Below are 13,384 nucleotides of genomic sequence, written 5' to 3'. Positions count from 1 at the left end.
ACGTCCATTTATGATGGAAGCAAAATGGGAGAGGATAATGCATATATGCAGTGTATATTTAGTTTGAGATGGCATTTCGCAAGGTGTCGTCAAAAATGGAAGAATGTGAGCATGGATGAAGATTGGTTATTTTGTGAGAATAACATTTTCCTTGATCAGTTTGGAAGGATGTAGATACTTGAGTGCCCAAAGGAACATTTATTTGCCCTCAGTTAATCATGACTCACAGTAATGAAGTGGAGGACGGGGCAGAGTGTAAAGCATCTCGCTGGAATTTAGAAGTTTGAGGGGGGATCTTATAGAAACTTACAAAATTCTTAAGTGGTCCGACAGGCTAGATGCAGGAAGATTGTTCCCGATGTTGGGGAAGTCCTGCACAAGGGGTCACAGTTTAAGGATAAGGGGGAAGTCTTTTAGGACCGAGATGAGAACGTTTTTTCTCACACACAGTGGTGAATCTGCGGAATTCTCTGCCACAGAAGGTAGTTGAGGCCAGTTCAATGGCTATATTTAAGAGGGAATGCGATGTGCCCCTTCTGGCTAAAGGGATCAGGGGGTATGGAGAGAAGGCAGATACAGGATACTGAGTTGGACGATCAGCCATGATCATATTGAATGGTGGTGCAGGCTCGAAGGGCCGAATGGCCTACTCCTGCACCTATTTTCTATGTTTCTATGTTTCTATCTAACTTTCGCAATGGTACAAAAATAGGGGGAATGCCATGTTGCCATGATCATATTCAAACTCTGCAAACGGTATAAACTGTGTGCAAAATTAACAAAAGTAGTTGAATATTGGAAAGTGTAAGATTGTGCACATCGTAAGTGGTATATGAAGTCAGACAATTATGACAGAAAGAGTGGAGAAGAGCAAAGCGCAGATGGATGTAAGTGTTTATGGGCAGGAATCACAAACATTTAGCAGGCAGATACAGCAAGGTAAATGGTTCTCTATTGCAAGTGAGGTGGGGTTTAGCAAAAGGGAAGTATAAGCATTAAATTATATTCTTTGAGTTTATATGAATGAAGGGAGGTCTTATGGAAACATTTACCATCCTTGGGATAAGATGAGATAATGGATTTCAAGACGTTGGACGAATGAGAGATACACGAACGAGAAGACACGTTTATCAGACTAGGGAGGGTCATTGAAAATAAGGTACCTGGTAACTTTTTCTCAGTGGCTATTGAAACCCTGGAATTTTCTGGCTCAGAATATTGAGGAGATTTGCTTTTAAATGTTTTAAGCATTAGTGAAGTTATGGCTAAGGAGAACTGGCGCAGAAGAGAATATGACAATTGGGCCAAACCAGTTGTGAATTTATCAGCTGTATATTTGTTGTCTTAATCTAGCAAGAGAGGTAATCACTGAACTACTGGCTGTAGTATTTGTATAGAATTTTTAATATTTAGAGAATTTTAAATCCCCCCCCCCCCCCCCGACTACAGGATTAGTGCCAGGAGAAGATAGGATGGCGAGCATTGCACATTTGTTCAAATAGGAAGACTGGGATAAACTGAAAATAATTAAAATATGATTAAAGTAATGAAAACATTGAGGAATGTAGCACTGCTTACACTGTGTGTAGGAAAAAACCTGTAGATGCTGGTTTAAATCGAAGGTAGACACAAGATGCTGGAGTAACTCAATGGGTCAGGGAGCATCTCGGGAGAGAAGGAATGGGTCACGTTTCGGGTCGAGACCCTTCAGTCTGAAGAAGGGTCTCGACCCGAAACGTGACCCATTCCTTTTCTCCCGAGATGCGGCCTGACTCGCTGAGTTACACCAGCACTTTGTGTCTACTTTAATGGAATAACATTCAAATGCACATTTACCCTTTTCTATAATTGAAATTAATCAGATGGGAGCTTATGATAAACCCATGTCTATCCCAGATGCCGATCGCTGGGTGTCCATTAGAGTTTGGACGGATATCCATGTGAAAATAATGAATGCCACTGGCAACTAAATTCCGCACTTCCACTTCAGACTAAGCATGCGTTTTGTGCCGCCGTTTATGCTGCTCTTTAACAAGGTAATTATTTGTATTAATGCAAAGTGCTAGAGTAACACAGCGGCTCAGACATCATCTCTGGGAGACATAGATAAGATACGGTCGGGTTGGGTTGAAGAATCCTGACATAAAACTTCACCTATCTATGTCGTGTAGAGAACTCTTTGTATTCCACGCAAAATTACCTGCGTCTGTTCCTTATGTTGCTAAATGTTGGTATTTTATTTTGTTGCGGGAAATAAATCAATAAGACATAAGAGCAAAATTAGGACATTCGACCCATTGGGTCTTCTCCGCCATTCGATTAAGGCTGTTCTAATTTCCCCCCCTCAAACCCACTCTCCCCGCAACCATTGGCACTCTTAATAATCAAGAACCTATCGATCTCTACTGTAAAAATCCCCAATGACTTTGCTTCCATCCTCGTCTGGGCCTATGAATTCCATAGATTCCCCACCCTCTGGCTTAGAAAGGGAGTGTTATTAACGGAATATGCAATTTAGGCTCACGATCTCAAGAAACTGCGAGACATTATGTTTCATTGGAAAAACGGAGTTAAGTTTAATATATTGATGGCTGAAATGCAGATACAAACAAATAACTAATGTATCGGGGGTGGGGGGTTGGTGGGGGGAGGGATCGCAAAATGCAAATTCACAATTACTTCCAGAAAGGTATTCAGAAAGACGACAATATCCCGGTGGGACCCAACAAAGCGCCAGATGCACAGGTTGAAAAATGCCTTCTCAAAATGTGAGCACCACAACTACAGGTTTGGCTACATTCAATTTTGAACCCGTAATTTTTCTGCTTTTTTAAAAACTATCTGATGTTTAAAAAAATGTTAGTACGTTGATCTGAACTACATTCGCTGTTGCATTTCCACCATAATATCTACATTCAGTCGCTGAACTTGGTATATTTCTGTCGGTTTCATGCAACATGCCTGATTCTACAAAGGTTTGGAATGCTTTTCTGTGACACCAGCATCATTTTTCATAGAGAAGCAAGAGACTGCAAACGATTCAAGCCAGAGCAAAAATCAAACTGCTGGAGAAACGCATTGGTTTTGACCTTTTCTTACCTCCAGTCCCATCCCTTCTAATTTCAGTCTGAATAAACGTCACCCATCCTTTTTCTCCAGAGGTCTTGCCTGGCCCGCTGAGTTCCTCCAGCACTCTGTGTCCATCTTCGGTATAAGCCTGCAGTTTATTTCCGTGTAGTTCCTTTCTACACGGAGAAGCTCATTGGTCAGACAGCATCGATGGAGGGAAATGGACATACAACATTTATTTTCGGGACGCTTCGTCAGATTGATGGAGTGGAGGGTAGATGACTGCTATCTCTCCACCGATCCGCTGCTTCTCAGACCCGATATTATTGAGAAGATAATCAGTTTGATTATCTTCTCAATAATATGCATTTATGATTTTTTTCACAATTGCCAAGTCTCTTTCATAATGTTGCATGGAGGTTTTTGCGATTTGTGGCCTTCCGGGTTCATTCAATATTCAATCGTTGTCTTCGAGTCCACGCGGGAAACACGCCCGTCGGCCCATTGACTGCGCCGACCACCGAAAATTCATTTAACCTGATTGTTGTTCTCCCAACACCCCCATTCACCCCCCCCCCCCCCCACCACCACAACCACCACCACTCACCTGCACACGAACGACAATTTACAGTTGTAACTGACTTACCGATCTGCAGGTCATTTGCATGTGGGAGCAGGAGGAGACGGTCTGAACTTGCGAAACCACAGTTGGGCTCCAGACCTTTCTATCCCGGGCCTCCTCCATTTTCAGAGTGTAACCCAACACAAATTGGAGGAACAGCACCTCATATTCCGCTTAGGCAGCTTGCAACCCAGCGGCATGAATATCGTCTTCTCTAACTTCAAGTAACCCTTGCTTTCCCTCTCTCACCATCCCTCCTCCATCCCCGTTCTCCGACCATTCTTACTGTCTTTCTGATTAAATTTTATCTTTTTCTGCTTCGTTGTGACCTTCCCCGAGCTAACAATGATCTATTCTACATTTTCCTTGAGCTACGACCTCTTTGATGTCTCGCTTTCACACCTTACCCTTCCATACCTCTGTGTCCCCCTTTCCCCTGACTATCCGTCTGAAGAAGGGTCTCGACCCGAAGCGTCGCCCATCTCTTCTATCCAGAGATGCTGCCTGTCCAGCTGAGTTACTCCAGAATTTTGTGTCTATCGTCAGTGTAAACCAGCATCTGCAGTTCTTTCCTACATGCTAACTCCTAGTGATCGGGCAAAAAGGTGCCTTTCGACAGACGAAGTCTGTCATCAGACAAATTCAGTTTATCATTTAACAAATTTAAGAATGACTATAAAAGGGTACTTGACAAACTGCGCAAACTGTATCCTGAATTTAGTTTGGGTCACGGCATAAATACACGTGTTTGTGCAGCAACTCAGGAGTTGCAGCATGAAGCCCATTTCTCGCACAAAGTAAGGCAGAGAGACAGACATGTAGACCAAATAACTCATTCGTTGCAATATACAGAATACCATAAATATCACCCATAATATTATAAAATTTCCAGAAATGACAAAGAGTAGAACAATGGACTTCCTTCTGTTCTCCATCTCCGTGTCTTTTGGGGGCTCCGCGGTGTTTTGGTTCCGCAATCTTCTGCGCGCTCTGTTGGCCGCTAAAATGTGTCTGACCGTCAATGCGTTGAGCAGCAAAATCAGGATAAAGGGAACCCCCGGTGTCAGTACAAAGTGAAGCAATTCAATCGCTCCCCAAGCACGTGAATTCTGGACATTATTTCTTAATAAACAAAACCAAGGGTGGTTTAGAAGCCAATAGCTTCCTGTGTACACAAAATACCAGCTGACGTTTTTCAGAAGGGAAAGGATAGTCACTGTTGCTAAAATCGCCTTTGATGCTTTTTCGGTGCAATATCTGGATTTCAATTTCTGACTACAGATAGCTACAAATCGATCAATGGTAAACACTATAGTGAACCAGACAGAACAATCCGTGGCTGCGTAAAGCAGGGCAGCGTGGATATTACACAGCGGGATGTCCAATACAAATTCAAACTGAAAAACGATTGGAATATGCCTTAATATCAGATCGATGATAATGACCAGTAGATCTGCGGATGCCATGGCCACCAGGTAGCAGGTGACACATTTGGAGAGACCACATTTTCTTCGAGACAAGATGGCAATCGTCAGCAGGTTAACTGTAAGAGAGGACAGGGCTATCAGGAATCAGACAGCAGGGGAAGGAGCAGGGTGATGTTGCGAGATTAACAGTTGTGGCAGTCTGTTCAAGGAAGGATCCGATTATTAAACCTTCCGCGTTCGAGAGGAGACTAAACGACTAAACTTTATAATTTAAACATGAATACATCGCTACATGTATAAACAGCAGAGATTTAACACCGTCGAAGCTCGTTCGCTATAATCGGCAGTAATCTCCACATGTCGAAGAACGAGTTCTGAGGCTGAATTCTTGGTCCAAATTGAATTCACCGATGATAGACTGCAATGCAACTCTTTGAGTCCAATCACCAATTTATTTTCTGTTCACCACAAATAGCTCCGTCAGTGAGTTTCTATTTGCCTTTCCGTTGTCAACGCCGCTTGTATGGGGATCGGAATCTATGACTTATATCAACATCCAGTAAATGGAATTTGCTGAACTTGTCAGAAAGGACGATTGCTTTAAGTCGACCTAGAGGTAGCAAATATGGCAGAGTAAATTCTTAGAATGGGTTTATAGTTAGACATTATTAGTAAACTACCAATTTGATTTTTAAAAAACTTACTGGGGATACCAACGACAGCAAGAAGAGGATAGTAAAACTTCTGTATATCCCAAAGAGCTAATAATACCCGAATCTCCAATGGCAGTGGATGATTCCGTTCCATTGCAAAATAAAACACAGTTCTTCTATTATCATGTGTTGATTCTTTTTATGAAGACGTGTTGATCACAGGTTGAGTCAGAGTTGATGCTCTCGCAGGCACTCTGACGATAGTACATTGTCGGGAACCCTCTATATAAAGCACAATTGAAGACCTTGGAGACAGGAACTGTCTCTAAACAAACGATACCTGCTCTTCGCAAAAGCGGCCGCGCTGATCCTTAAGGGGACCAGTCCATTCCCTCGCCACACTTTTACTGTTAAGACCCCTGTAGAATTGCTTCGATTTACTTTTACCTTGCCGGTCAGATTCTTTGCACGTCCTCCTTCTGCTTTCCTCATTGTGTTTTTTGCAAAGGTTTAGTAATCGACAGAAAAACTTGGAAAATTACTTGTACTGCAATGAGATGGGTTTCATCTTCAGTAAACTAAATCGTAGGTGTATGTTATAGAGCCACCCATGGCATTGAGGCATTGCAAGTCACTTTTGCACTGCAAACTTCCCGAAACAATTGGGCGATGATGAGGGGACCATTCCGAGATGTTTACTCGGGAATTGGGCGCAGAGTCGGGGAAGAATTCCCTCCGGGTCTCTTCGAAAAAACTGCCCCGTGGCTTCATAACTCGGAAGAGAATGCGAATGAAGGCAGAATAATGTTTAATAACTCCATCAAAGTCGGACACCAGTGGGCCAACCTGGATATGTTTTTATGAGATATGAATGGTCAGACCTAACTGCCTTAGTGTGAATTCGAGCCGCTCCCCAGAACATCTACAGAGCTTGCGAATAAAGCGATTTCAATAATGTGGCAGGAAGCGCAATCCCTAGTTCAGACCTCGCAGCAATGTGATGGGACTGCCGGTAGGGCTGTAATAAAATATCAATACAAATGCATGTTTGCTATTCACAGCTGGCAAGGCAATTCTCACAAAGCCAAGTAGTTGATGCTGATTGAGGTCAATGATCCAATCCCTGCCCAAGGTCCACAGAATGATGCCAAAGGCACTGCCAACTTTAGCTGCCTGGTTAATGATATCGCAAGGTCCGTGTACGAATGCTTGCTGATGACCATGCACAGTCAAATTCCGTTTGCGAATTCTCAGCAAATGTATCATCTTAAAGCTGGCATTGTCCGACAAATGGCAAGTAACATTCATACCAAGATCGGCCCAGATAATGACCACCAAACTCAAACTAACGTTTAAGAACATACATTTTCACAATCCGTGTCATTACTACTGTTGAGTCGCACATACCAACATCTTGGCAATCACCACTGATCAAGCTCAACTGACCGGCCGAATAAAAACCATGTGTAAAAGAGCAGTGCACGGATTGAATGACAACCCAAGGCCTTTCCACTTGTTTGGATGATTGCAACCACAACAAGTTTGAAGAGGCTTGAAAGCTCCACGGCCAATCAGCCCAATTGATCTACTCCATATCGACCGCCTTCAACATGCAACCCCTCGATCACTTGCCCACAGTGTTTTCTGGTGTACAATAATAGAATTTCACGCAGTTATGTATCTATCCTCCTGTGATCGCCTCGCCAACCTTTCGAGCACTGCTGCTGATACGGACGGGGGGTTGGGCACATGCGGCGACTGACACCTGATAATAAACAATTGTTCTGCCACACCTGCAGCGTTGAGCTCTATACCGCTCACCACACTTCATGGACGAGCTAAGAGAACTTCGAAAGAGCTTAGAAAAGGTTTAAATGAGTTTTTCTGCAATACGCCTAAGTACAGACTCCAGTTGCATGAAACACTGCGGGGCGGGGGGGGGGGGGGGGGTCAATGGGCCAGGCAGCATTTGTAAAGCGAATGGATAGACGACATTTTGGATCGGAAGCCCTCATGAGAATAGAGTAAGGGGAAGAAAACTGGCAAAATGAGGTAGGGGTACGCGATGCCTGGCGAGAGGTAGGCGGATAAAGAAGAGTCTAGCTCGATTGGAGAAGGGTATAATAATGGATGAAATCTGGAGATGAAAAGGAGCCGAATGTGAGTCAGATCATGAATGAAATATTGAAGGTATGAGACGGGAATTGGCTGGGATAGATTGGCAAATTATACTTAAATACTTCCATGCAATGGCAAAGATTTAAAGACCGCATGGATGAACTCCAAAAATTGTTCATCCCTCTCCGGCGAAAAAATAAATCGGGCAATAGCTAACGAGGGAAATCAAGGGTCGTGTTAAATCCAAGGAAGAGGCATATACACCGATCAGCCAAAATATTATGACCACCTGCCTAATATTCTGTTGGTCCTCCGTGTGCAGCCCCATACGCAGCAGGGTGCGATGCACTGTGTGTTGTGACACGTTCGTCCCGTGACCACCATTAATATTTTCTGTGACTTGTGCCACAGTAGACATTCTGTCGGTTCGGACCAGAGGGCCTTCGTTGCCCTCGCGCATCGATGAGCCTTGGGCGCCCAACACCCTGTCGCCGGTCTGTGGTTTGTCCCCCCTCGGACCACTGTCGGTAGGTACTCACCACTGCTGACCGGGAGCACCCCACAGGCCTTGCCGTTTCAGAGATTCTCTGACCCAGTCGTTTCGACATGACAATTTGGCCCATATCAAAGTCACTCAGGTCTTTTTGTCCTGCATCCAACACATCAACTTCAAGAACTGACTGTTCACTTGCTGCCTAATATATCCTACCCCTTGACAGGTGCCATTGTAACAAGATAACGAATGTTATTCACTTCGCCTGTCAGTGGTCATAATGTTTTGGCTGATCAGTGTAAATTGGCAGCAAACCAGAGGACTGGGGGAAGTTTAGAACTCAACAGAGGAGAACAAAGAGGTTAATTAAGAGGGGGGGTAGCATGAAAGAAAGCTTGCGGGGAATATAAAAACGAACTCTGACATCTACTGAGGGGGAGGGGGAATGGGCTTCGAGTCTATTTCTCTTTGAATGTGGCAACATAAGTAGATAGAGATGAAGAAAACGTAGAGTGTGCTTGCGTCCCTAAGTAATGTCCATATGTATAAGAGTCAGAAAGTCACATTCCAGCTATATCTGACCGCATTTGGAGTGTTGTGTGAAGTTCTCAGGACGCCCCATTACATAAAATAACATAACATAAAATAACATAACATAACATAACAACACTTTATTGTCACTCGGCTTTTTACACCGAACGAAATTTCAGCAGTCACACAAAACACAGCAAAAAAGAAAAGAACATAGGACACCCGACCCCAACACAAACATCCATCACAGTGACTCCAAACACCCCCTCACTGTGATGGAGGCAACAAAACTTCCCCTCTCTTCCCCCCGCACCCACGGAAGGCAGTTCGACCCCTACCGAGGCAAACGACACGCACAGCCCTCGCAAAGGGATGGAAGGCCCCGCGGCCGAGCCGCCCTGGGCACCGAAACGTCCCGCGGCCGCACCGGGCGATGTTAAGTCCAGCGGCCGAGCCGCACCGGGCACCGAAACGTCCCGCGGCCGAGCCGCACCGGGCACTGAAACGTCCCGCGGCCGAGCCGCACCGGGCGATGTTAAGTCCAGCGGCCGAGCCGCACCGGGCACTGAAACGTCCCGCGGCCGAGCCGCGCTGGCGATGTTAAGTCCCGCAGCCGAGCCGCGCCGGCGATGGAAGGCCCCGCGGGCGAGCTGCCCCCCCGGGGAAGAGACCTAATAAAAGAAAGGTTTCCCCCGCCCCACCCCACCCCCACACCCACACCCCACCCCCCCCCCCCCACCACACATACACAGCCAAAAACAGAAACAAAAACCATCCCAACACCGACACAAACAAAAAAAAGAAAAAAAGACAAACAGACTGCCAGAGAGCCGCAGCCGTTAGGCGCAGCCAACTCCTCCCAGTTACTAGAAGGACGTGAAGTCTCTGGAGAGGATGCAGAAGCGGTTGACCAGCAAGGTGCATGGATTGGAGGGTATTCTTTATACAGATAGACTGGGTGAACTTGGATTTTTTTTCCGGGAACGTCGGAGGTTGAGGGGAGACGTGATATAAAAAGATCAGACAGGCAGGAGCTTTTTTCCAGGATGAAAATGTCAGAGTATACAGCTTAGCCTGTGTGAGGTGCGAAATTTAAAGACGTGGAAAACGGTGGGTGCCTAAGGATTTATAGTCTGTACTTCTTGTATAGTTTTGAAATAAGGAGGAATTACTAACATGGCGTTTTGTCGCCAGGGCTGGCAAGCACTTCACGACAAAATATGAACACGTTAATATCGAATTGCATGTGATCTATTTATTATTATGGCTATTTTTTCCATATTAAACAAACTGAGAACGCAACGGCTACTGACCATCAAACAACGTAAATACAGGTTAGAAAAACGTAAAATATATGTATTTGACCCCTCCGATATCCTGAGTATCTATTTGAGATATAGAAAATATTTACAAAGACAAATTCCGATAACTTGTCAATCGTTCAGAAAAATATGACCGCAAATTCTCTTTTAGAAAAGAAAAGAAAACGATCTGACAGTTTATCTCCCGGTATCTGTTAAGCAGAAAAAAGGGCTTTGCTGCAAGTAACGGGCCAACAATCAAATCCAATGGCTTAAAAATAATACAATGTGTGGTCGTATTATGGCCAAAATCGATCTGATACGTTCTGTGCCAAAACATGATGCCAGGCCAAACTCTCATCTGCCTGCACATACAGTAACCCATATCTCTTTATTCCCCGCATATCCATGTGCCTATCCAAAAATCACTTAACCGCCACTATGGTATTTGCCTCCACCACCACATATGGCAGCCGGTTCCAAGCACGCCACCCTCCGTGTGTTAAAGAACATACGATCAAAAACTACAGAGCTGTGTGTGGACAAAAGATGGTGAGGAACCTATGGGGAGATATTCATCTTTAGAAGGGACTTTCGTGGAGATAACTTGAAACTGGTGCCAGTGGGAGTCGAGCAAACAGAAGGCACAGATGTGGGGTGATTCCTAAAAGATCCAGAGGGGAGGTGGGAATTTCTTCACACCCAGGGGGCGTTCTTTTCTGGAATATGCTCACTGATAGAGTGAGCAAATCCTGTGAATATGGAATTAACAAAGGCTCCCGAAAGAGCATTGTCTACATATTAATTTGATATAATGGAACAAATTGAAGTATGGTCCATCTGAGGCAGAGCTAAGTGAGAGCAGAGAAACGGGGGTGTGGGGGAGAATGGGGGGGGGGGGTGGTAATTACTTAAGATTGGAAAATGAAATGTTAAGAATAAGGGGTAGGCCATTTAGAACAGAGAGTTTTTTAGTCAGAGAGTTGTGAATCTGTGGAATTCTCTGCCTCAGAGGGCAGTGGAGGCCAATTCTCTGAATACATTCAAGAGAGAGCTAGACAGAGCTCTTAAGGATAGCGGAGTCAGGGGGTATGGGGAGAAAGCAGGAACGGGGTACTGATTGAGAATGATCAGCCATGATCACATTGAATGGCGGTGCTGGCTCGAAGGGCCGAATGGCCTACTCCTGCACCTATTGTCTATTGTCTATTGTTCATACCGCAGGGATGGAAGCTATCTAAGCGGAATATGAGGGTTGTTCTTACAGTCTGCATGACGCCTCACTCTGGCAACGGAGGAGGACCAGGACAGAAACGTCTGTGTGGGACCGTGAAGGAGGTTAAAATGGTTGCCCACCAGGAGATCCAGTAACCCTTGGAGGATTGAGCGCAGTTGTCCGGAACACGGTGGATGAGACTCTGCTTGGTGACGTTGATGTACAGGAAACGGTATCGGAAACACCGGATGCAGTTGGTGAGGTTATAGGAGGTGCACTTGGACATCCGTATCACGTGGGAGGACTGATGGAGTTGCTAGATGAAGGTAAGTGAGGGGACATAGGCAAGGTACTACATCTCCTGCGGTTGTAGCGGAACGTACTTGGAGAGGGGCTGGTTTGGGTGAGAAGGGAGTGTGAATGGAGGTTATGTGGAGGGAGAAGTCTCTGCGAAAAGCAAAAGGGAGAGGAAATGGGATGATGTAACTGTGGAGAGAACGCATTGGTGGTGACGGTGATGTCGATGATGCGTTGGGTGCGGAGGCTGTTGGGGAGAAAGGTGAGAATCTTGGGAACTCTATCCTGGTTCCAGCTGGAGGGAGGGGAGAGAAATACGGACCACAAATGAGACGACATTGAAGAATCGATCTATGATTGGGTGGGGGGGGGGGGGGGGGGGTGGAGAGAGGACACGTTTCCTAGACAATTACGACATCTCGGATGCCCTAGAATGGAAAGGCTCATCTTGGGAGCAGATGCGACAGAGACGGAGGAATTGAGAACAGGATATAGCGTCTTTGAAAGTGGATTAGAGCACTGTGGGAGTCAGCACGTTTGGAGCAGACATAAATTTGACCTTATATTTTACTCTGTTTTCTCTCCCTATATGACGACCTGGTTACCGATTTCATGATTTCCTCATTGCCCTCTTGATGTCTATTTCCATGTGCTGATGAGAATTGGATTTTGCAAATTATTTCGCGATGTGGCAAGTAAACCGTATAATCTGACTTATTATCCAATGTACATTTATCACCCTTGTCTTGAAAGGATGTCTTCCGCTCATTACTAAGCCTTCACAATTAGACTTATGTACTCCAATGTCTGGCCTGCGTCTTTAGCTCACACCATGAGACCACGGCAATCAACGTGGTGCTTTGTGTTAGTGTCCATGGAATGTGTATGTACGCTCGGATAAATATGAACACATTCATATCGAATTCCATCCGAAGTATTTATTAAGCATGTTTGATTATTACATGGAGCAAGGCGAGATTGAAACAGTTCATTAATAATAATAATAATAATGAATAAGTTTATTGGCCAAGTATGTGCATATACAAGGAATGTGCCTTGGTGCTCCACTCACAAATGACAACACAAACATACAGTTAACAATTAAGAATAAAGCATAAACACATCAAACACAATAAGGATACACCATTACGGTCTAAACATGTGGGTGAAAATAAACCAGAGCAAAAAAGAGACTGCAGATTTTGGTTATTGAGTCTGGTGTTAAGGAGTACCTCTCCCGTGAAAGTAATCTTTGTGGGATTACCGCAGACAACACAAACGAACAAATCCATACAAAACAGCAAGGAGCAGTACACCGTGGCAGCCATCGTCGGCGCTACAGAGCTCAGGGATCACGAACACCAAAGCAAGGTAAAGCATGATAAGAATACAGTACATTCATTTTACCTCCTCCACAATCTTCAGCATTTACATGGAATGTATAAAAAGGCTTACAAATTCAAATGAACATACGTTTATTGATTAGGAAAAAAAGATCTGTCTTCCAGAAGTAGAATGACGATTAAAAATGTTTTTCTACACCTATTCAGCAAGCAGTGTATAAATGTTTTCTTCTAAAGTTTAGGACAAAAAAATCAAACCAAGTGGTTTAAAAACAAATCAAAGATTCTGTTTGTGATAATTTGGCAAGTGATAT

General features: G+C 44.5%; 2 protein-coding genes across 2 annotated transcripts in view; both read right to left on the bottom strand.

Moving 5' to 3' along the window:
* The window catches only part of LOC144610267 (uncharacterized), a 12,323-nt gene extending 8,509 nt beyond the window's left edge, over window positions 1-3,814 (bottom strand). The window contains exon 1 of the mRNA XM_078428857.1: window positions 3,716-3,814. Coding sequence (XP_078284983.1) covers window positions 3,716-3,814 — 99 coding nt within the window. The remainder of the gene's footprint in view (window positions 1-3,715) is intronic.
* A 527-nt stretch (window positions 3,815-4,341) lies between these two features.
* Window positions 4,342-11,716, bottom strand: LOC144610266 (neuropeptides capa receptor-like). Its single transcript, XM_078428856.1, has 4 exons — window positions 11,571-11,716; window positions 6,758-7,116; window positions 5,823-5,966; window positions 4,342-5,234 (listed from the first exon to the last, which is right to left on the bottom strand). The coding sequence occupies exons 1-4, from the start codon at window positions 11,714-11,716 to the stop codon at window positions 4,342-4,344; spliced, it is 1,542 nt and encodes a 513-aa protein (XP_078284982.1).
* Between the last annotated feature and the right edge of the window lie 1,668 nt (window positions 11,717-13,384).

The sequence above is a fragment of the Rhinoraja longicauda genome, chromosome 36, assembly GCF_053455715.1.
Source record: "Rhinoraja longicauda isolate Sanriku21f chromosome 36, sRhiLon1.1, whole genome shotgun sequence".
In the NCBI taxonomy this organism is placed as follows: domain Eukaryota; kingdom Metazoa; phylum Chordata; class Chondrichthyes; order Rajiformes; family Arhynchobatidae; genus Rhinoraja; species Rhinoraja longicauda.
Note: the sequence above shows the minus strand (reverse complement) of the source record. Positions and strands in the feature narration are given on the sequence as shown.